The following is a 25,770-nucleotide window of genomic DNA, read 5'->3' as shown; positions in this document are numbered from 1 at the left end:
TTTATGAAAATAGCACTAATTTTGAATGTTTGGAATGAAGCAGGAGATTTAGAAGGAAAGTAATACAATTTATTTTTCAATTTAATAATACATTTTAATAGAAATTGTGATGTTGAATAAGTTTGACAGCTCTATAAAAACTAAGCTTGTCTTTTTTCCCTGTTAAAAATCTATAGCAATCCTTGTTTTAAATCTCTCTTAAAATATTATGTCAAATGTTAACAAAGCTTTTTTTTTTCCCAAAGCAGTTTCAAAGACTAAGTAAAAGCCTGGTCCCCCCCCCCCCTTTTTTAAAAGAGGTAAATTTTTCTAAGCCGAAATTAATGTTAAGAATTAAAATATTTGGCCTTTTTCTAAATAACTTGAATAAAAAGCAGTGAGTTAAAATTTTTCTCTAATAAGTCACTGTTTTTAAAGGAAACATTGAATTTTTATGTTAGTGTATTCTATTTGTAAGTTACCTTAAGGATTATGTTCTTAAATGAAATGCTAGAGATTTATCCATTTGTGTATGTTTTCAATTGTCATCTTAAGGTCTTCATTTTATTTTTCTTTCACTCTTAACACGTCTGACCAATATTAAAAGAATTCATGATTTTTTTCCTAGTTTCTTTCTGAGATGCATTTCTTTTTGCTTTTGAACTTATTAATTTCTTAATCACGCACCATAGATTTTTAGAATTGGAAGGGGCTGTCTACACTAGCCTTCTATCCAACTCTATCTTCTCTCTAGTATTTCTGATAAGAGGTTTTATTTCTGACAAGTGGGTTATCCATCCAATACTTGAACATTCTTTCTGGTAACAGTCTAAGTTTTTGTACATGTATTCTTCTCCCAAATAAACCATCACAGTGACCAAGACCTCTGAAATTTAAAATACTGTTCCATTCATAGTTTATAATTTGCAGTGCAAATGATCAGATATTGGGAGGAGTTTTCCATCATAATCTCTAAACAGAAGTCTGCTTTTCTTTTGGAGCAGTCTCTGGATTTCTAAACAAAATATATGAAGTATTTTCATTTTATATTATGAGACTATTGCTGATAGAAATGGTTTTTTTTTCTTTTTCGTTCTCCTATAATGGTCATTCTTCTTCCCACCCTTAGTTTTTCTATTTTAATGTTTTGCTTTCTAATTTCCTAGGACAATCAGTTAACCTCACTTCCTTTGGACTTTGGAACTTGGACCAGTATGGTAGAACTGAATTTAGCTACCAATCAGCTTGCAAAAATCCCTGAGGATGTATCAGGGCTTGTGTCTCTTGAGGTAAGTCTTTGAGAAAATGCTGCTGTTTAGATTTCTCCCAGAATTATTCAATTTGTAGGGGCTTAAATTAAAATAGCAAATTATATTTGGGCAAAGATAGTAATTAAATATGGCAGAACCCTATAACAAACTCAGCTTTGTTCTCTGATCAAGGTAAGGTTTAAATTCAGTGCCTGTCTGAATAGATCAAGCTGTGCATCCCCCCAAATAGTTCATATAGTTGAAGACTATAAGCAGTTTTGTAAAAAATGTTTACTTCAATTTTAATTGGTCTGTATTTACTTCCAAAGGGTATTAAAGTAGAAAAATTAACATTTTGATTAGGCATAATTTAACTTCATGTGATATTTTGAGAGGCTTTTCATAAAATAATCTTTTATCATAGTTGGTAAACTCTTGTGATTAATTCTTAAAATATTAAATGTAAATAGTGGCATATTGAAGCATTGATTCATTTGCCATTTTTTAATAATTTAGTGGAAAAGAATTTCAACTTGACTTTTTTTTACTTTTACATAGGTAAGCTTTATGCCAGTTAAGTGAAAAATACTTTTATTTTCATGGTATAATGAAGTTTGCCCCCAAAGTGAAAATCTAGGTATATAACAATTATGTAACTAAAACTTTTATTTTTCTTTTATATATTATCATTATCATTGTAATAATAACTGTGTAGTATTTTAAAGTTTATAAAATTTTATACCTAATTATCTGATTGGAGTTTTATAACAACCCTATAGAGTATTTATTATAGTTATTATTATCCATATTTTATAATTAAAAAATGGAAGTTCATCAAGTTTTCTTGATAACAAAACCAGTGAGAGGCTTGGGATATGAAACTCCATCACCTGCCATCATTGGCACTCCCCCTTGTAATAGGGAGAGGATGTTTGCATTATACAGTCTTTTGAAAACATCCAAATCCCTCTATTAGACCCTGCCCTTTTAATGAAATAGGACTCTTTATTAAGTTCTGAGTCATACAGTGTTAATATAGAATTTAGTCTCTTTCCTTTGCATCACCTATCAGAAACCATTTTTCACTTTCTCTGTAGGTTCTAATATTATCAAACAATGTTCTGAAGAAGCTCCCACATGGCCTTGGAAACCTTCGGAAATTAAGAGAATTAGATTTAGAGGAGAACAAACTGGAATCCCTGCCAAATGAAATTGCTTACCTTAAAGATTTACAGGTAAAATAACGTCAAAATAATCATTCTGTTTGTTCTACACATTTGTTATATGTCTTGATTTATATATACTTTCCTCTCTTGAATTTGGTCTATATCTTGAATCAGTTTCATCATCGATTTATTGGGTTAAAAGATGTTAAGGATTATCTAGTCTATTAATTCAAATTGACATTCACTAGTTACCTAGGTTCAGGGCAATGTGTTAAGGACAGATAAAAAAGACAGATTACAACTCATTTTGTAACCTTCATTTCATTATAATCCTGCCTCACTTGAAATACAAAGAAAAGGAAAGTAACAAATGTGCCTCTAATGTCCCTATGAGAAATAAAATGCCTAGACCATAAATACTAAGCTTATAATGAATATATTTTATAAAACAACCTGTCAAACATGATCTAAAGTATATGAAATTTGGGAAGCAGTTAGGTGGCTCAGTGTATGGAGAGCCAGGTCTAGAGATGGAAGGTCCTGGGTTCAAGTTTGGCCTTAGACACTTCCTAGCTATATGACCCAAGCAAGTCACTTAACCCTCATTGTCTAGCCCTTACTGCTCTTCTGCCTTGGAGCCAATACACAGTATTGATTCTAAGATAGATGGTAAGGGTTTTAAAAAAATTAAAAAAAAAAAACAACTTTTTTTGAGCGTATAGAATTTGGAATCAGACTTCTGGGGTTTGAATCTTGGCTCTACTTCTTATTATGTGTTTTGCTTTGAACAAATCACTTGACTTCTCTGGGCTTCTTGTTCCCTACATGTTGTAAATGAGTCTTGGTTAGGTCATCACCAATTATTTTCCAACTCTAAATACTATGGTAACAGAATCAAAATGTTCATTTGGAATTCTTGGTGGGTTGATGTCTTAGGAAATTGAATTATACAGGAGTCAATGCCCCTTTATATACAATCGATCCTTTTGTTAGAGGGAAAGATTTTTTATTCCCTCTATACCCAGGGATAGCATTATATTGCCTCATGCCACTATTTTCCTAGTGGGACTTGGGGCAATTTATATTCTTTGTACATCAAAAGTGGTCAAGTGCCTTGGTTCGCCATATTTGGTGTTCTGCCAGGTGATGTCCTGTGGCTTTGGTATGAGGGGTAAGTCATTCTTGATTATGGGATAGTCAGGTGACATGAGACGACCTGAGCTATTATCCTAATTCCTTGGGGTAGCAAGTGTCTCCGTGTATAGTCATTTAAAGTTAGGAATATGGATCACAGGCAAAAAGTACCTGGAAACTCCATAAAGCCCCATTTATATCTTCATGTAAATAAAATCTACTTTTGACTAGGCTATCCCCTCTCTCCCTCCCCCCAACCTTGGCCCTGAAATATGCTAGGAACTGAGGTCCATGACAGTGGCAGGGATCTGGAGCCCATTTATTCTTTGACTTCAAAAAGATTAATTTACAAAATAATTCCAAATGAGTGAATACTTTCCATTTTCTTGAATGTAAGCAATTCATCTTTTATAAAGGCTTAATATAGTCCTGTCATTTTTTTTTGTAAATGTTCTGTAAGAATTTGTTTTGTTAATTTAGTAGATCTGTATTCTAACGTACCCCTTTGCCATAGGAAAAATGTAACACTTTTTCTTTTAAAAATAATTAATCCTTTAGAAATTAGTCCTAACGAACAACCAGTTGAATAATCTTCCCAGAGGAATTGGTCACCTTACCAATCTCACACATCTTGGCCTTGGAGAGAACCTACTGGCCCATCTTCCTGAAGAAATTGGTATGACATAATTTCTGATTATTAACTTTGCACTGAAAACCTATTGATATGAAATGAGACAGTATTAATGGCTCAGTAATTTAAGACTTTAAATCAGAGGTCACATGTAACCCTGTTAGTGTTTGAAATTACCAAGAGTTAGCTAATTTAGTTTGTACCATTCTTCATGGTATTAGTACTTCAAAAAGACACTAGATTTTCCAATAAATATTTCTAGGATATTTAATATTCCTGACAAGAGATTATTTGTAATCTTTCTTAAAAACTAAAATAAGAAGTATTTGCCCTTAATTTAAGGCTCTCATTTATGAGAGCCTTTTCTTAAAAATAAATAATACCTCTGCCAAAAGGTCATTTCCTTATGGTATACTATGATGATTATTAAGAGTGAATTCCTATACATTATCATTTTAGTCTTATAAAATTGGATGGGCTAGTTGCTGTTTCAGCTTTTCAGAATACAAAATATAATTTGATATAGTAGGGATTTGAATCTGAGGAACCCTAGCCCCAGTATTCTTTCTACTATTGCGATGGTGTCTCGGTGACCGGGGTCACTTGGGAGGGAATGCAAAATTTGGGTGTTTAAAAAATGGAAGGATAACATGAAGGTTTCTAGCATATTCGGATATCTAGTAAATATTTGGCTTCTTATTAGAGAGACTTTTTGTTGTATACCTACAAGATAGGCCAAGGAAATATACTAAGCTTAATTATGGCTTAATTGCCATGCTTATCCCAACTTAATACTCTGACAGAGTTTATTAATATTGTATAACATGGCCACATTATTACATAGAAGAATTGTGAGAAGTGGTTCCAAGAAGGGTCTCTTGATATTGAAGGAAGTTTAGGCTTATCCTAAAAAGGGAATGTAAGGAGGAGGAATGAATATATAGAATCAAACTTAAGACAACTATCATTATCATTTATTGACTGCCTCCTATTTGCCAGACTTTTTGTAATTGTTTATTAATTGTATTTACTCAGGTACACTGGAGAACCTAGAAGAACTATATTTGAATGACAACCCTAATCTTCATGGCCTTCCTTTTGAGTTGGCTCTCTGCAGCAAACTGTCAATCATGAGTATTGAAAACTGTCCACTCAGTCACCTTCCACCTCAGATTGTTGCAGGAGGACCTTCTTTCATCATTCAGTTTCTAAAGATGCAAGGTCCCTATCGTGCCATGGTCTGATGTAAATCATTTGGTCCCATACACTGTACAAAATATAAACTGCATTAATGTTGTCTCATATCTATATCTGTATCTCTTTTTGTAGATATTGATATATATATGGCAGATTTATTCAGACTGCATTATGTGTTTCAGCTAATAGAGGAATCATAGCCATTTAGATTTTTTTTATTCTGTACAAAATGCTTGTTTGAGTTTTCTTTGCTGAATTTGATGGATTTTTGTCTGTGGAGTCATATGGAATACCAATGTACTTAATACATTTGCCAACAAATTAAAAAAATATTAAATTTAAGGGACAAAATTAGTATTGTTATATAGACTTTCTATTAGGAATAATAATGTACAAATATTTGTTGCAACTTTTCATATTCATTTTTCCCTTCCCTTTGTCAGAACCCTGTATTGTCATATGCCCTAAAGATAGAATTTTTCTTTAACTTATTTTGAGATTTGAAACAGAAATGGTTTTTATATATTGTTTACAGTCAGAGTAAATCACTGGATTTTTTATTTGTTTTGATTTGCTCTGTTTTAATCAATCATAACTAGAATTTATATGCTTCTGCTGAAGAATTTGTATCAGCTAGTTTATATACAAAAAGATTTACTCAATGAAATAACTGGTAAAGTGGAAAGATGTAGCCAAAACGCTTGAATTCTCGTAATTATGCTTCTCTGAATTATCATTTGTGAGGAAAAAAAAAACATATCTGAACTGAGCCTTTGGGGGGAGTTTTGGGGGAGAGGAAAGGGGACATGACATCTTTTCTAGCACAAATAATCTTTTCAGATTGGGGGGAAGAAATACATAATTGGTTCAGTGAAAAGCAGTTGTTGTTTTGGGAAGTTGCAGTTATCCAAAATCTAATACAGTTTGATTGGCAAGAAAATCTAATCCACACACTTTGTGTATAAATATACAATCTTATATAGATATGTATTTATTATGACATAAATGACATCAAGTAATATTGAGGATTTCTCCCCATCCTTGTACAATGAAATGAATTGAATGTCTCTTACTTTTTTAAACACTGCAATATATGTAAGTTTTAGGGTTATTTAACAATGTACTCTTGTTATATATCTTAACTTGCCTTGTACATCTTTCAATCCTGGAATTTCTGCATCCAAGCACAATATCTTCACACTGTGTTGTGTTGCTGCTGAACTCAATGCACTTTTCCCTATTATGTGGGACACTTGCTTCATACAATTCAGTTCAGTATCAGTACCATTCATTTTCACTTTACCCTTTCCCTCAGTAATAACTGCAGTCATGAAAAAGAGGCACATGTTGAGTTGTGCAAAGAAGCTGTTGATAACTCAATGGAAATACTGTAAGTTGTGCATGTACTTTCTGATATCTTTTCGTTTTCCACATTGCATTAAGGCTAACAGTGTTGTCTAAGTGGCACACATTTCCTACAGTACTGTTCCTTTTCTAGTGCCAGTAGAAATTTATAAATTTTTTCATTATTGTGGAGAATAAAGGGGCAGTTACATTCCAGTTGGTATCCCAAAACTCTCCTTTGTAATAGATATAAATTGTGGATCACTATTTGACTATTGCCATTTAATTGGAAATTCATATTTTGAACAAATCTGTCAATTATTGGGATGGAAGAATAAGGTAGTAGTGTCCCCACCTCCAACTCAGTTCACTTATGGATTGTACTGCCTTAGGCTGGAATCACTATTCTTATTTATCTGACATTTTCAAAAGGAAGAACTTTTAAATGAAAGGCAGGTGGAGATATAAAACCCTGGGGGGTTTAAATGTCTTGTAAACTATTGTAGATGTCACTGGATTTACCAAGTAATATCCCTTTTTTTCTCTTTTTCCATCTACTGTGGCTTTTCAGTTTAAATTTTGTTCATAAAAGATTTTGTTTTTTATTGCTCTAAATAGAGCAAAATATTCTCCCCTCCCCAAGCATAAAGGTATTAAAATATGAAGATGCTGAAACTTGGACATTGAAGACCATAATCCAACTTCTGAAAAATAATTTGAAATTAAAATAAAAATGGATGTCCCATGTCTCTTAAAACATAGGTGTTCATCTACTTTAATAAAGGGAATGCCTTTTTAAATTTGTTAATATTACAATGGGGCAATGATGAACACAATTTTAATGTAATGTTGAAGCTACTTGAAAAGGAGAAAATGAGCAGCCATTGTAGAGACTTTTAATGAGTGTAGGTCAAACATCTTCTAATGGCTACTTCCATGTAAAACAACACATGGATTTCTTTGCCTCTGCTAGCCAGAAACAGCATGAACTTTAATTGGTCTATGCTCATTAAACCAAGATGTTTCATATGTAAATAGCTTGTTCTGAATTTTCACCTTTCTAAGGTGTATTGCTAAAATAATAGATGATCAGAGGTGACCCTCTTCCTGAAACTGCAGTGGAATGAGTAGTCGGTTTACCTAAAATATCATGCTTGCTGCTTTCTTTTAAAGAAAATATGACCAGTCTCTCCATTATCCTGTGAATAAATAAAACAAAAAATGTAGAAGACGACTACAATATGAAACAGATCCTTTTTTTAAAAGTTTCCCTTCTCTTAATGTATGGTAGCTAAATGATAATGCTACATTTTAAGGAGGATGTGTGTGTGTGTGTGTGTGTGTGTGTTTCCATTTCCCAAGTGGTTACTTCCTATAGTCAAAAGGGTAAATACTAAAGAGTTTTGTGGAAATAAAAAATACAAAAAAACCCAATTTGAAATAGAAACTCTAGGAAGAAAAATATGCATAAAATGCATTTTTGGAATTGTGATTTTAAAAGTTGGGTACTGTAATTGGAATGAGCTTTTTTAATAGTTTACTTAAGTACATCTAATTTGTCTACCTTGTAGTTTGAATAAGTTAAAACTATTATGTGGTAAAATATTTTCCAAATTCCCCATTATGTTTTGTTCATACTTTTGGTCTGTGTGTTGTGCCAAATTTCAACTGGCAGACTACTTTTACTTATCTATACAAATAGTTCATGATCAGATTCACAATAGAGAGGCAAGCAATATAAATTCAAAATAGGCAAGAGAAGGGATTGGTGTTGCTAGGCAAAACAAGATAAAGATAATATATTTCTTTCCACCAGAATTAGTAGTAAGTTATTAAACCAGTTGCCTTAGTTATAACTTTCCATTTCAGTATTGCTCTGATCCTATGACAAATACTCCCTCTGGAATCAGTTAGTGGAGATTAGGAAGGTGACAATCTTTAGTGATGCAAGAATCTTTATATTCTGAATGTAAGAAAATCATGCTATTTACTGGAAATTCAAGAGAGCATCCCTGAGAGCTAAAATTTATATCACATATCATGAGTCTGTCATGGGGTAATAAACTCAGTACTACATTAGTAAATATAGTGTGGTGTGAAGTTGATAATAGAAATTATGAAGGGGGAATAATAAATTATCAAAAAACTTTGAGAAGCAAATAGAAAATTCAATTTGTGTGTGTGTATGTGTGTATATATATATATGTATGTATATGTATATAAAGTCAGTTTTACTGGATTTAAAATTTAATTAAATAAAAGTTAATTAGTACCCAAGAAAGAAAAAGAAAAGCTTTTTCTTAATGTTATTGTTATCTCACATACATTTAACATCTAAGTAAATGAAGTTAATCTGAACAAATAAATTACAACTAAGACATATATCAGAGTAGATACTTATTTTTGGGCAATAGTGGTGACCTGGAGAGAAAAATATTTTTGCTCTTCCCTCTTCATAGTGGTGGAGAAGGGTGGAGAGAATAACCATAATAGCCTGGTCATAGCTATATCACTGATAATAATAACAGCTCACACTTACAAAGGTTTTCAAAGTACTTTCTTCACAAGGATTCTATGAGTTGTGTAGGTAGTGCAAGTATTATTACCACCCTTTAGAGATGAGGAAATTGAGTCTTAGGTTAAGTAATTTCTCCCAGGTCAAATAGCTAATAGCATTTGTTAGAGTCAGGATGAAAACCTAGGTCTTCTGACTCCAAATCCAGGACTCTTTTTATTACACCATGCTGCCTCAGATTGTTCTGTGAAGAACGATCCTAGTATAGATCGGATAATAGGATTATGTGAGTGACATTTTTAGCATGTTATATGTTATGGAAAACCTAAAAATGATCCTATTTGCAGAGTTTTATTGTAGGATAGTTGGTGCTTCAATGAATGTCCTTTAGACTTCTGTGCTGTCATGTTCACCTTTGACCTTTGCCAGTGTTATGTAGAAATTAGCATGTTCAAACTTTCGAAAGCTACATATACCAAGTAGCTTTTGCATCAGCCATATATATATTAATTTTCTTCTAATGATTTCATGGAATACAGCAAATGTGGTGAGCACTTAAATCTGACCTTCCCCATCTTCTCCTCTTCTTCTATCATTTCAAAATCCAATGTAAGGAGGAATGTTTCAAGTTACTCCTCAAAATGCTCACTTTTTTCAATATAAGTTTAAATTACAGAAATTATAAAATGTCACCAAATAATCTTAATTTTCATGAGTTATCCCCTATTTCCTGACCTTGAACTTTATTGCAGCCTTTTAATATTGCAGCCTTTTAACATATCACAGATTACAAAGTCTCCTTGTAGTAATTCAACAATTTGAATGCAACAAAGTATTTTTGTATAGTCAGTAGTGCACCTCAGTTGTATCTTTAATCTGCATGTCAAAACTTGCTTTTAATTAGATGTACAGTTGTCAGTCATTTGCACAACACAGAAATTTAAAAGGTACAGTTAGAACAATTGCAAACATGATAGTATCTACAAACAATATCTAATGGTTTGGGGTTTTATTCTGGCAGAGATCAATGCATCTTCTGATAGTAGGTCTTAGCCAGGTCTGCACAGAAATTAAATTGTGGAAAATATTTAGCCACATTTCAATTGTGGTTAAAAGCTAAAGTGTAAACAGCCTACAAAAAATGTACTTTTAATCTCACTTGTACTGTTGATTGTTATGTCTATATGAAAAATGCCTTGCCTTTTTTTATAATTTATCCTGTATCAATTGCATTCATTATAAATAGTATATTTGTAAATGTGCTGCCATTGAGTCTTTTGAAAAGTTTCTAGTGCTGAATCTGAAGTTGGTTATACAGTTAACTTTGTAGTGTCATTGATGCCACATGAAAAATGCAGCTATTATGAAACTGAGAGAATGAATTATCACTATAACCCTTTGAAGATAAATATACAGAAGGAAAAATATACCAATTAATTTTTTCCTATATTGCATGACAATAACTGCTTCAAATAAAGACTTGCTTAAATTTTACATATGTACTAGCCATAAGAAAAGAAAACATATTAGCAACTTTTTTGCATTTTTTTCACTATGATTATTACAATGAAGCATACCATTCAATTACTAATGGCACCGTTGCAGTTAAGATATAGATGCTATTCCTTCATTTTTATAGTTTCTCAGTTTTTATATACCTCAGAAAAACTATTGTTTTTATGTATATATATTACACACACAGAAATATAACATTTATAACAGACTTAAACTGTAACACTATGTTATATGTAGGTACATATGCATATGTGTATGCATATATATATATAAATATATATATACACAATTTTAACTTACTATAAACAGTAAAAGGAAAACAAGTACATTAGTGGTTCTCAAAATATGATCTGAGAACCCCTACAGGTCCCTGAGACCCTTATAGAATGTCTATGATATCAAAACTATACTTTAATAATAATAAGCTTTTAAATTTCTAATACAGTAAACATATGTAGGTATAATCCACATAAACAGAAGTCCTCAGTAATCATTAAGAGCATAATTGTTCAGTTGTTTCAGTCATGTCCAAGTCTCCGTGACTCCATTTAGGATTTTCTTTTTTTTTCCATTTGAATGTTTATTTGGTCAATTTAGAACATTATTCGTTGGTTACAATAATCACATTATTTCCCTCCTTCCCATTCACCCACTCTTCCTGCAGCCAACACGCAATTTCATTGGGTATTACTTGTGTCCTTGATCAGAACCCATTTCCATATTGTTGTTTACACTAGGATGTACATTTAGAGTCTACATCCCCCACAATATGCCTTCAACCCATGTATTCAAGCAGTTGTTTTTCTTTGCTGTTTTTACTCCCACAGTGTTTCCTCTGAATGTGATAGTGGTTTTTCTCATAGGTTCCTCTGAGTTGTTCAGGGTCATTGCATTGACACTAATGGAGAAGTCCATTACATTCAATTGTACCATAGTGTATCAGTCTCTGTGTACAATGTTTTCCTGGTTCTGCTCCTCTCACTCTGCATCACTTCCTGGAGGTTGTTCCAGTCACCATGGAATTCCTCCACTTTATTATTCCTTTGAGCACAATAGTATTCCATCACCAACATATGCCACAATTTGTTCAGCCATTCCCCAATTGAAGGGCATCCCCTCATTTTCCAATTTTTTTGCCACCACAAAGAGTGCAGCTATGAATATTTTTCTACATATCTTTTCCTTATTATCTCTTTGGGATACAAACCCAGCAGTGCTATGGCTGGATCAAAGGGCAGACATTCTTTTATTTCCCTTTGGGCATAGTTCCAAATTGCCCTCCAGAATGGTTGGATCAATTCACAACTCCACCAGCAATGCATTAATGTCCCTACTTTGCCACATTCCCCTCTAGCATTCATTACTTTCCTTTGCTGTCATGTCAGACAATCTGGTAGGTGTGAGATGATACCTCAGAGTTGTTTTGATTTATATTTCTCTGATTATAAGAGATGTAGAGCACTTTTTTATGTGCTTATTAATGGTTTTGATTTCTTTAACTGAAAATTGTCTATTCTTGTCCCTTGCCCATTTTTCAATTGGAGAATGGCTTGATTTTTTGTACAACTGGTTTAGCTCTTTATAAATTTGAGTAATTAGACCTTTGTCAGACATTTTTTAAATGAAGAATGCTTTCCAATTTGTTGCTTCCCTTCTAATTTTGAATGCATTCGTTTTGTTTGTACAAAAACTTTTTAATTTGATGTAATCAAAATTATTGATTTTACATTTTGTGATTTTTTCTGACTCTTGCTTGGTTTTAAAGTCTTTCCTTTCCCAAAGATCTGACAAGTATACTATTCTGTGTTCACCTAATTTGCTTATAGTTTCCTTCTTTATATTCAGGTCATTCACACATTCTGAGTTTATCTTGGTGTAGGGTATGAGATGTTGATCCAAACCTAATCTCTCCAATACTATCTTCCAATTTTCCCAGCAGTTTTTATCAAAAAATGGGTTTTGGTCCCCAAAACTGGGATCTTTGGGTTTATCATAGACTGTCCTGCTGAAGTCATTTATGCCAAGTCTATTCCACTGATCCTCCTTTCTGTCTCTTAGCCAGTACCAAATTGTTTTGATGACCACTGCTTTATAGTATAGTTTGAGATCTGGGACTGCAAGTCCTCCTTCCTTTGCATTTTTTTTCATGATTTCCCTGGATATCCTTGATCTTTTGTTCTTCCAAATGAACTTAGTTATGGTTTTTTCTAATTCAGTAAAGAAGTGTTTTGGTAGTTCAATGGGTATGGCACTAAATAAGTAAATTAATTTGGGTAGGATTGTCATTTTTATTATGTTAGCTTGTCCCACCCATGAGCAATGTTTTTCCAGTTGTTTAGATCTAGTTTTAATTGTGTGGAGAGTGTTTTGTAGTTGTGTTCATATAATTCCTGTGTTTGTCTCGGCAGATAGATTCCTAAGTATTTTATATTGTCTAAGGTGATTTTAAATGGAATTTCTCTTTCTAATTCTTGCTGCTGAGATGGATTGGAGATATATAGAAATGTTGATGACTTATGTGGGCTTATTTTGTCTCCTGCAACTTTGCTAAAGTTGTTGATTATTTCAACTAGCTTTTTGGTTGATTCTCTGGGATTCTTTAAGTAGACCATCATATCTGCAAAGAGTGATAGCTTGGTCTCCTTTTTAATACTTTCAATTTCTTTTCCTTCTCTAATTGCTATAGCTAGTGTTTCTAGTACAATGTTAAACAATAGGGGTGATAATGGGCATCCTTGTTTCACTCCTGATCTTATTGGGAAGGCTTCTAGTTTATCCCCATTGCAGATGATGTTTGCTGATGGTTTCAGATATATACTGTTTATTATTTTTGGAAAGGCACTTCTATTCCTATACTTTCTAGTGTTTTCAATAGGAATGGGTGTTGTATTTTATCAAAGGTTTTTTTCTGCAAGATAATCATGTGATTTTTGTCAGTTTGCTTGTTAATATGGTTAATTATGCTGATAGTTTTCTTAATGTTGAACCATCCTTGCATTCCTGGAATGAATCCTACCTGGTCATAAGTGAATAAACCTTGTGATGACTTGCTGGAGTCTTTTTGCTAGTATCCTATTTAAGATTTTTGCATCTATATTTGTTAGGGAGATTGGTCTATAGTTTTCTCTCTCTGTTTTTGACCTGGGTTTGGGATCAGTACCATGTTTGTGTCATAAAAAGAATTTTGTAGAACTCCTTCTTGGCTTATTATGTTAAATAGTTTGTATAATATTGGGATTACTTGTTCTTTGAATGTTTGATAGAATTCATTTCTGAATCCATCTGAACCTGGAGATTTTTTCTTAGGGACTTCTTTGATGGCTTGTTCAATCTCTTTTTCTGATATGGGGTTGTTTAGGTAATTTATTTCTTCCTCTGTTAGTCTAGGCAATTTATATTTTTGTAAGTATTCATCCATATCACCTAGATTGCCATATTTGTTGCCATATAATTGGGCATCCAAATTCATCACTTTACAAAATAGCATGTACTCTCTTTCTGGTTATACAAGTTGGGACTATATGTTGCTTCCATATAATACAGTGGCAGTAAAAACTAAGAAGGGAAATGGAAGGATCAGGACTAACATAGTTCTATTATAATTGGCTTTCTTAGTATTAAGGTACATTTTCTCATTTGCGTTTAATTTGCTTTAAATGTTTTTGATCCACTTTTGCATTTTATATTTTAATTTTTCCCTTTATTGCTGCTTTAATGACAAATTCTGCTTCTGTTTCAACCTGTTTGGAAGTACTTTCCTTGTATTTTTATTGTTTAATTCTGCCTCCACTATATATTTCAGCTGCTCTTAATACCATTTGTCTTTGGAATGTCAAAAAACTATTTTTTTCTCACTTGAGCCTCCATCCTTCCCCCTTGACTTATTAGTGAATGTATTACTCAGTGGGTCCTTTTATTCTTGGATTTGGGCGTATTGGCTATTCCATCCATTGATAAACTACTCCCCTTGGATCAATATTAGCTCCATTAGTCTAACCAAAAAGTCATATGAAGGTCAGGGTTAACATTACATTGATCCTGATACTAATGCATCAAGAATGGAAGAGGGTTCAGTAACTTCTCAACAGGAAAAGAATTCTTGATCACCCATAATATGTTGTGATCCTAAAAGAAAAGCTTCAAAGTTTGAAAACAGCAAAACATTAGAAGAGTTGGCTGAGATGCCATTTGAAGACTAGATGACAATCTACAAACTCCTAAAATAGTTGTTAGCAGATTTTGCCCATTAAAAAAAATGATACACACCCAGGTTTCTATTAAGTAAAATAATTATTTTAAATTTCCCTTAGCTATTGAGTAAAATTAGGCTTAAAATCTATTTTCATCACTGATTTTGAAAGGCAGCTACAAATGTGAATGAATGAATGAATGAATAAAAAGCATTTTATTAAGGGGGATATATGTGTGTATGTGTGTTTGTAGCTCTGTACAGAGGAATAGGGATATAAAAACAGTGATAGTCCAAGCTTGGGTTCTAATGGGAAGAAAACATGCATAGGGGGATAGTGGCCGTGGGAGAGAATTTTGATTCAAGGAGTGTTGCAGGGTTTTTGAATAGAGCCATAGGGCATTGATTATCATAACTTATCCCCCCCAGAAATAATGCTAGTAATGATTAAATTTCTGAGGTCAAGGAGTAGATTGTGTGAGTTAGATGCTGAGGGTTTCCAAGGGGGTGAAAGATGAACTATCATTTGGGAAGCAGTTATAGTGGGTTAGGTGAATTTGCATTTACCAATAAGGATAACTTAAGTTCCAGGGTCAAGTTTCAAAGTGACCTTTTATATTTTCTCCAGAAAGGAGAGGTTCAGGGCCTAAGATTCACTTTCCTAAATATCTTTGGTTCCAAATATTTAAAAAAGAGAGTGTTGTTCAGAATATTCAGAATGATTTACCTTGAAGTTTAAGAAAATAGATTTGCTGTTATAAGCTAATAGTAATAGCTTAAAAGTTCAAGTCATCCTCGTAGATAACTTCTCTAATCCATGGGTTCCAAAAGTGACTTGCCCAAGGTAAAGCAAATATCACTTCTTTTACAGATAAGTTCAGGAAAAAGAGAAGTTAAGTGATTTGCCCAGGGTTATAAGGCTAGTAAGTTTAAATTTAAAGTTGGTATAATCTAGCCCATCCCACTCATTCTACAAGTAAGGGAACTGATACCCAATTTAATGAATAATCTTGCAGGGAAGATTGAGAAGGTTTAGTCAGGGAGAAAAATAGCAGAGCAGTGTCCAAAAACCTTTAGGAGACAATATTCAGTAAGGGTAGGTTAATACTAGATGCTGCAGAGAGGTAAAAAATGGTGGAGGGTTAAGAAAAGATCATTGGTTTTAGCAATAAAAGAGTTTTTTAGTGACCTAAGTGCAGGATTGGGGTTGAGAATTGAGTGGAAAGTGAGAAAATCAAGATAAGAGTGTAGGCAGTCTGTGATTATAATAACTAAAGAAACAATTTCTGTACCCAATGCCAAACATTCATATGATGATGACTGCTAAACCCAGGGATTGACTTTGAGGACAAAAGCAGATGAGGTACCAACATCCACTGTCCCTCAGAAATGACTTGAATTCTGCTGATGTTCAATTCCACCAAATCAGGAAAAGAGGGACCTTATAATGGATTAAAAGAGCTCACAATTTCTGACTACTCTTTCTCTCTATTTTCTGGCTACTAATGCTTTTTTCAACTGGATACAGCTTTGTATTAGTTAAATTTGCTTGCTATAGTGTTAGAACCTTGCAGTCAGGAAGATCTGAGTTTCACATGCAGCACCAGGCACTAGTTATGTCAACCAGAATAAATTATAACCTCTTTCTCAGTTTCTTCAACTGTAAAATGAAGATAATAGCACCTACTTTCCAGGATTGGTGTGAGGATCAAATGAAACAATAACTGTAAAGCACTTAGCAAAGTCCCTGATATGTAGTGTTACTCAAATGGTAGTTATATTATTAATTGAGAGAGCTTTAAAGCCAATCTCATCCAAAGTTCTGTTCTCCATCACCTTCCAGTTTTCCGCTACATTCTCAAGATAGGCAACTAAAATCCTGATAAGGTAGATAAGGTAATCCTTTTTATTTAATTTTTTTTTTAAATTAGGATTCAGTACTCTTTTCTGTCTTCTCTCTTTCCTCCTCCCCACCTCCAGACCATTTGTGTAAAATTAAAAGTGAAGTGGTGTGGACAGGAAGTTAAGGGATGAACCTAGAGTTGGGGCTTCTTTCTTTTATGGTGTGTAGAAATATAATTTCCCCATTGTACTAGCTACATGCTTGCCAACAAATCTGCTACATGCTACATACAGCATGAATTCTGATAAATATTAGCTACCTTATTTGGATAGATGGTAGAAAAAACAAAAGTTGAGCTATTTAAAAATCACAACCACAGATTCTCTGTGATCTATTTAATTAATTGATCAGTGCATCTGTTTATTTGTTCTAGGGAACAACTGGATTCTTAGACCACAGTTTTGTGGTAAACTTTAGTTATAGATTAAAGATGCATGAAATTCTGAGTTTATTTACTTTCCATCTTTTTAAAAAAATTTTTTTTAGCATCATATTTACCTCTCTTCCTTATATCCAGCTTATTCCTGGTACTGTGCAGCAATTACTGCTTCATTTTCATTGTGACTGCAAATAATTGTCCTTGGAGTTAAGCATTAGAATAAGTGGCATTATGGGTTCAGGGAGAGTTCATCTGTAGCCTAATGTCCTGGTAGCAGTTTTATAATTTTTTATCATTTCTTTTTTCCTCCATTACATTTTTAATATTCAGCTATACCATGATTTTAGCAAGCTTATTTAACTATGCCTATAACCAGGTCTCTCTCAATTAGCCCTTCTGAGCCCTTACAATTTTCTTTGACAATTATTTGTGTCTGGCATTTTGTTTGAGAGGTCCCAATGAGATTTGTTGTTATGATCTAAGGAACCAAATTCCTTTCATCATCCTTTGTTGCTTTCCCCAGTTTATTTTTCCTTTATTTTTCCTTATATACTTATATACATTAGACCATTTTCCTTGTAAAATTCATTTCTATAGGAGAATTTCAGAGCCAGGGAAACTTTCATGGATCTAGTCCAATCTCTTTTTACACATAAGGAAACAGACCCAGTGAGAGGAAGTGACTTGTCCATTGCCACACTGTAAATTAGTAGCTAAACTTGAGAATTGAAGCCATGGCTCAAATCCCACTCAGATACCCTTTCCCCCATATTGTGTGCCTTCCCACTTAAACCAGAGACACAGTTTGTACTGTTTTGCATGCTATATGCTATTCCCCAAATCTGCACTCAGGGTTTTTTTGTTTGACCTTCTTAAGCTCATCACCATAGCCAAAGTAAACAGATTTGTTGATTAATAGCATTGTTTTTTTTTTACTTTATAACTGTGGCAGTAGGAAAGAACATTTATTAGGACAGCATCAATTAGTTTTTTCATTTTATTTTTTGAAAAATTTATTGAATTAGATGATTTAGAATATTTTTTCCATGGTTACAATACTCATGTTCTTTCCCTCCCCTGCCCCAACCCCTCCCCCCCATAGCTGACGTGCAATTCCATTGGGTTTAATGTGTCATTGATCAAGAACTATTTCCATATTATTTATATTTGCATTAGGGTGATCATTTAGAGTCTACATCCCCCATCATATCCCCATCAACCCATGTGATCAAACAACTGTTTTTCTTCTGTGTTTCTGCTCCCACAGTTCTTCCTCTGGATGTGGATAGTGTTCTTTCTCATATGTCCCTCCAAATAGTTCTGGGTCATTGTATTGCTGCTAGTAGAGAAGTCCATAACATTCGATTGTATCACAGTGTATCAGTCTCTGTGAACAATGTTCTCCTGGTTCTGCTCCTTTCACTCTGTGTCAATTCCTGAAGGTCGTTCCAGTTCACATGGAATCCCTCCAGTTCATTATTTATTCCTCCAGCTTTTTCATTTTAAATTGAAAGATACTGACCTTTTCTATCCCCTTTCTCCTGAGGATAAAGTAAACTCCAAACATGAAAGCACCACATTTGATTTTGACAATTTAGACATTATAAACTTTAGTGCTGCTTTTACTTTGGGTGGGTTTTCATGTTGCTAGGTAACCAATGAAAACATTTATACTCTGTTTTAGACTAGGTAGAGGGTCTTGGATATTCTGAAAAGACCTCAAGAGATCATCCATCCAGCCACATTCCTAGAGGCAGGTTAGGTTAGCAATACCTTACGTAAGGGCAAGGCACTTGTGACTCAGAGAGAAAGTACAGGTCTAAACTAATGTGTGTTGTAGTAAGGACTAGAAACTAAATGTCCCAATTTGCCAAATTAGCTTGCTGTATATCAGAAGAACTTTGCTCTGCAGTGATCCTCTTCTTCAAACATATTTTTCTAAGACTGACTCAGCCAGCTAGATGACCAAAGTGTCTCTGGGTCAGTCAGTCAGTGCTGCTGATTGACTCAGCCTCACTTTTGAGAACTGTAGTCAACATGTGACAAGGAGATAAAGTATAGACTTCATTTATAAATTTCATTAAAATGAACCTTTTCGTGAGATGACTTGTCAGATCACTTTGCATTTTAATTCAGGTTTGTTCTGATCTTGAACTGGACTGTAAAGGTAGCACAAAAAGAATTTAAGAAAAAATCGCTTTCCACTTTTACTGGCAACAATTTTTTTTAAAGTATTATTTGATTTTGGCCACTAGATGGTGAAAAAGTAATAACTGAATCCTCATGACATTACATAGACTGAGCTTTCTCTTTATTAAATTATTACAGTGCTATGCATGCTAGGAACCTTGTAATTTTGGAAAATTACCTCTGAAGTTTATTACTTGAAGTCTTCAAAGACCTGTCCTTCCAAGACACTGTATGAGCCTCAGCCGTATCTCTAGCCATCACGGTAACTCTCAAGTGGCTATTCTCATGAATCAGCTTTCTAAACAATGTGGCATTTAAAGGGCACCAGACAAATAAGACGATTGTCTGTCACATGAAGCTGGGTAGACATCTGCCATCTTTGAGTGAAATTGAGAAAATAATGTCTGGTCTGAACTTTAATGGTTCCTAACTGATTTGAGTGCTCAAAGATTCATCTTTACATTAGCCTGGCCAGGCAGCCATTCAAGAAGAATTATTAAGTGCCTACTTTGTGCCAAGCACTATGCTAAATTTTGGGCACAAAGAAAGGCAAAAGCAATCTGTGTTCATTAGGAATTTACAATCTGATTAGTAACCAACTTGCTTGTAAATAACTATGTACCAAAAAAAAATGTATAGGATAAAAAGAAAATGACTCCAGAGGGAAGGCATTAGAATTACAATGTTTCTTGTAGAAAATGAGAGTTTGGCTGGGACTTGAAGGTAGGCAGTGAAGCTGGGAGGTACAAATGAGGAGGGAGAGTGCACCAAGCATGTGGGACCACTGGAGAAATTAGAACCAAGTGGGATGTCTTGTTTGCAGAACTGCAAGGAGGCCAGTGTCTTTGAATCAAGGCACATTTGGGGTAGGGTGTAAGGTGTGAGAAGACTGGAAAGATGTGTATTTTGGGAGTGGGAGGAGGATTCGGTTTTGAAAGCCTTTGAATGCCAAAGAGAGGATTTTGGATTGCCCCTGAAAGTAATAGGGAAGTACTGAAGTTTATTGAGTAGAGGGGACATGGTTGGACCATCACTTTATGAAAATCACTTTGATGGTGATGACTTAAGATGGGGAGAGACTTGGGACAGTTAGACCAAGTAGCAGTTATTTTAACAGTCCAACTGTGTGGAGATGAGAGCTCATACCAGGGTGGTATCAGAATACGAGAAGATAAGTGATGCCCTTTGAAACCCAAACCCAAGATTGCCTGTCTACTACTTTATCAGACATACTTATGAATGTTCATGCTTGGTAATTAGAAATTAAGTTATAGTAGAATTCTGTCACCCTTCTGGTGAAAAAAACTGTGCCAACTGATAACATCTTTGTTATCTTTCTTATATGTCCTTTCATCTCTAGTTCTAGAAAGGTCTTGACATGTCCATGGGATTTTTGAAACACATTGCCACCATGTAGCATTGTTGGACAATATACGTTTCCCTTTTAAATTGCCCTTAGCAATATTCTGGACGCCCTTGACTACTTGCTTCCCACAGAACCTGTTTTCCTAGCATTTCTCATTCAATGTGAAACCATTTGAAGCAAGCTAAACATGTTATGTTTGTAACTGTTCTCAAAATATTGCTTTAAGAATTAATAACTCATTCAGTTAAGACATTTTCCTTTGATGAATGGTTCTACCATGTTAGTTGGAATCACAGTTCTCTTTTTTAGCTGGTTTTGTGCATATAATCAATTTCTGTCAATGACCAAAGTTCTGGGAGGAGTTTCATTAAAACTTACCCTTATGGCATGACTACAGTCAAGTATGCTTTTCCTATGAGGAAACAGCATACATGCTTCTTTGTTCAACAAAAGTATCATCCATCAGACTTCAATGAACTCATTAATTTGATAATGTTCTTCATGGCAGTAGACATCTGGAGATGTGTTAAATAAATTGTTGAAAACAGAAGTTTTGAAGAGATGTATCAAAAGAGCTTTTCCAGGCAAACTGAGGAAAGTTTAGGACTCTAAGAGATTTGTAGGTAGAAAAGGCAGTCCAGGACTCATATGCTAAGCTGGTCTGGCAAATTTTGTGCTATAGCAACTGTGCCATCTCAGACTTCTGAAAGCCATAAATTAATGTTGTATCAGATTTAACATACAAGCTGTGATCAGATGCTTATTCCCTTCCCAGGTGCTGATGGAGGAAGAGAAAGGAGGGAAAACATGAGGACCTACCACACAATTGCCTCTCTCCTCATCTAATGAGGGGGTGGTTAGGAGAAGGACCATTAAAATGGAGAAAAATTATAGTCTCTGTCAGTCTAAATCTTGCCAAGTAGTAACCACTACTCTGAAGTACTAGAATATCCTCCCCTACTCCCTTCCTTTGGCCTTATCACCCCCAAAACAAAATTAAAATATTCAATTCACAGAATTACAAAATGTCAGCATTAAAAGAGACTTTGGTGACCATCTAATCCAACTCATAATGGAACTGGAATTCTCCTACTCTATACCTGGAGCTTGCTTATTCATCTTGAAGACCTCTAGTCAGAGGAGTTCAAATCTTGCTTTTGATACCATCTGTGTCCTAGTCACTTCCTTGGATGTGCTTTGGAACTTTCTTGGATCTTAGTTTCCTCATCTCGTAAATGATGAAGAAAGACCAAAAGGCCTCTGGGGTCTCTTTAAACTCTAGATATATGATCCTATTATAGTATCTGTAACCATTGTGGTTGATTTTTGTTGGGCTGGTTGAGTAGGCAGGCAGAACTGCCAAACACTTTTTACTCTGTCTATCTTTTGTGGTCTAGATTACTTCTTAGGGCCATAGCTTTCTCTCTAGTCACTCCCTTGGTCCACTCTTCTCCAAGGATATGGTTTCTTTTCAAACTAGACTGTATGTAATAGCAGATGCTTGCCTGCCTCAGTGCACTACCCATTTAGCCTCCTGTTGCTGATTTCTTTGCTCAGTATTTTAGGCTAAGCCTGAATTTGGCTTAGTTTAGCAGATTCAAGGTTTTGTGTGTTTTTTCTTAATAAAATAGACACTCATGAACTAGAAAATCTAATTAAAATCTTTAATGATTAAAGTTTAAAAACATAATATAAGAAAAAAGTTTGTAAAACACAATTCCCTTTCCCCAGCAGGAACTGAAGGAGGCTCGTAGCAGGCAGTTTGGGCTTAAGAATACATTTCTGACAACCTTCCCCAGGCAAATGCTTTTATAATTCCCAGCAATAGGCTTGCAGAATATCAGATAGGCTCTAACCAAAAGGCAGAGAGATGGCAGGCTGTGGCCATAATAGCTGTAATCACCCCAGAAGTCCACCCATGTTCCCACAACTTACTTTTTTGGTGAAAAAAGAAACCCAAACATTTTTTCTGGGAACTTTTGCCACTGAAGGAATTTCAAAACATCCCTAAAAACTGGAGAAGGGAGCATAAGATAAAAATTTACAACAATGTAAATAATTAGTTCATCCTAATTGAAAATGATATCAGCAGCTCATAAAAATTTGGGGATGAAATAATTGTGACAACCAGGGAGAGCACCAGGAACATAAACTTCACCAAATGATACTATTGCCAATATTGTGACCAATCCCCTTCACAGGTCTGGCTAATCTTAATTATAATATCTAAGAGGTCACAGACATTTTGCACACAACCTATCTGGGGCCCAAACTGACCCTGAAATTCACCTTGTACCATCAGCCTGTATCTGATCCAGACCTACTTGCCAAAACATCTTAAGAACCCAATTGAGGGATAATGATCCCAGACTAAGCCAAATCCATAGCTGCTCTTCAAGAATCATTATAATCCCATCAGCTGCTCCATCCTTCAAAGCTCTCACAGACCAGCCATGCAGTTTATAGCTCAGCCTATTGGGAAGATGTGTCAGATTCCCAATCCCTCAAGAGAGCCGCCCTCATTGGTTTAATAACCGCCAAAGTTCACGTGCATCTACCTTTCTCAAATAGGTAGAATCACCAGGAAAGCAAACAAATATTCTTTCAAGAGGCTGTCCTCAGACACAAGCCCATTGGGCTTGGGGAGAGGGGAGAGCCTTCGGGCTGAGACTGGATAGCTGGATCTCTAGAAATGTCACAACATGTTCATGAAAGGTATTAATGCTTGAAGGGCCCAGCAAGCGTGATCTTTGACGAACCATTTCTATTTGACAGTGAAGCCTCAGACCTCTCCCACATTTTAAAAGGATCCATCTTCCATTACCAGACTCATGATGGGCCATTCTGGAAGAAAGGCAATCATGTAGCCCTCTGTCTTCATTTTTATAGCAATTGAGGCCAAATAATATGAAAACAATTGTTTCTTCAATATAGTATGACAAATGGCTATCTCTGGGAGTTTACAGCTGCAGAAGCCTCATAAACCTGGCCACCTTTGATACCTACGGTGATGGGCGAATGATAAATTGACTGAAAAAAACAAAGATTTGAGCTTCCAAGCATATCAATTTATTAAGCAATACATACCAATTGCAAAACAGATCAGGATGAGTTGCCTTCCTCAGCTTTGGCACTGGACCCCAAACTTAGGGGGAATACAGACTTTTTATACATTCAAAACAATCCAATAAGATGAATTAATTAAAAGAAAACAATTAGGATACAAATTCAGTCATCTGATTTCTAGTTGAAGGAAAGATTAGGGGCTTTCCTAGCTGGGAGGAAAGAATGAGCAAATTCAATTCCCTGAAATCAGAAAAAGAGGTGTCCCACTCCCCCAAATGTCTGTACAATCAAGGGAACATGGAAACAATAATTGATTGATCAGTATGTGGTCATTTTTCACATTTTTCAAATGTGTATCGATCTTAGAATCAGGCTGAGTTTCTGGTCAGTGTATCCTAAGCCCTTAGTTAAGGGTTGCTAAACAGCAGGTAGAGGTGGTCCGGCTTCCACCATGCAGGTCTGGATCATCTGAATTCAACCATTCAAATAATATTCAAAATTTCAATTCAATTGAATATCAAAATTCACTAAGGTTTTCTCCCAATTTCCATAACTGAATAAAATTTTCTCACAAAACAGAAGTTGGACTAAACCCAAAATGAATGGAAAGGGAAGCGAGCTAGTTCTGGAATTGAGTCACAAGATGGAATTGGTGTGGTTCACTCAATTCCCACAATTATCTACTTGCTGTCCTAATCTCTTTAATTTCTTAAACTTCTCCCTTTTGATTCATGGGGGAGTCACTCACCCCTTGGATCACTTATCTGTGAGACACATCTATAAAGTGGATAATCAGAATTACATGTTAGGTTATAGATCAGACCACTTAGAGGACTCATAAAGAACTAAATTTGAGAGATCAATTTACGTGTCACCAAGTTAACCAAGACAATTTAAACATAAACATCATGGAAAAAAGGGCAAAGCAACAGAATAATCACTAAGTAACATTGTCTCCTTGTTTCCTGGTACCCCATTCCCAATATCTTTTTAATCAACACATTTTGAATGCCAGGTATCTCATGTAGTTGTCTGGTCCTTGGATGTCTTCTCTTGGACATTCTGGAATAGGCTTCATTCTCAGAACAATCCTGAAGGGGAACTCTTTCTCTGGTTCTGAATTACTTATAGGGATTAGGTAATTCTGCTAGTAACAAGACTTAATACAATTCAGTACAATCTCTCCAATTTGGTTTTTCAAACTCAAAATTTCAGAGAATTTCAGTTTTTTATATGCCACTTATTATTTCTATCTTTACCTAAATCCTGTGTGTGTGGTATAAGAACCTTAAAATTTTTTTGTGAAGGTTTAATTTTCAAAATTCTTTTGTCTTTCAAAATTATCAAACATTTTTAAAATGGGAAGATTATTTCACTTATTTTATACTGATCAATATAATCTTATAAGTTATATTCTTAATTATGAGAATTTATTACTAAAACATAAAGCCTGCATTTTCATACTAAATGTATTTTGAAGATTGTCATATGAATATGTATATAGTTCTTAGAGAAAACAATCGAATCCTATTGCTTTCTCTAAATTTGCTACTCCATCCAGGTAGAAAACTTTCACGTTACATCTTTGTCTTACTACTTTAAGAGGATATCATTCCTATATTATAATTTGACTACAGATTCAGAGTAAAATTGTAAGATATTTTTATACTGGCATCTTATTATAGTAACTCAGAGATGTTCTAGTTTCAATCTATTAATTTCTAGATTTAGAAATGTACTTTAAAAACTTCTATTGTGAGAAAGCTAGGTGGTTTTGTGGATACAGTCCCAGGCCTGGAGACAGGAGGTTCTGGGTTCAAATATGACCTCAGGCACTTCTTAGCTATGTGACCCTGGGTAAATCACTTAACCACAATTGTGTAGCCCTTATTTCTCTTCTGCCTTAGAACTGGTAGTATCAATTCTAAGACAGAAGTTAAAGATTT

The 25,770-nt window shown here is 34.5% G+C and overlaps 1 protein-coding gene across 5 annotated transcripts in view; it reads left to right on the top strand.

Moving 5' to 3' along the window:
- Positions 1-10,474, top strand: part of SHOC2 (SHOC2 leucine rich repeat scaffold protein) — a 167,420-nt gene extending 156,946 nt beyond the window's left edge. For all 5 annotated transcript variants that reach the window (XM_056820192.1, XM_056820191.1, XM_007479024.3 and 2 more), the window contains 4 exons: positions 1,146-1,268; positions 2,327-2,464; positions 4,088-4,205; positions 5,196-10,474. In XM_056820192.1, coding sequence (XP_056676170.1) covers positions 1,146-1,268; positions 2,327-2,464; positions 4,088-4,205; positions 5,196-5,404 — 588 coding nt within the window. In that variant the 3' untranslated portion in view covers positions 5,405-10,474. The remainder of the gene's footprint in view (positions 1-1,145; positions 1,269-2,326; positions 2,465-4,087; positions 4,206-5,195) is intronic.
- Positions 10,475-25,770: the final 15,296 nt, after the last annotated feature.

The sequence above is a fragment of the Monodelphis domestica genome, chromosome 1, assembly GCF_027887165.1.
Source record: "Monodelphis domestica isolate mMonDom1 chromosome 1, mMonDom1.pri, whole genome shotgun sequence".
In the NCBI taxonomy this organism is placed as follows: Eukaryota; Metazoa; Chordata; class Mammalia; order Didelphimorphia; family Didelphidae; genus Monodelphis; species Monodelphis domestica.
Note: the sequence above shows the minus strand (reverse complement) of the source record. Positions and strands in the feature narration are given on the sequence as shown.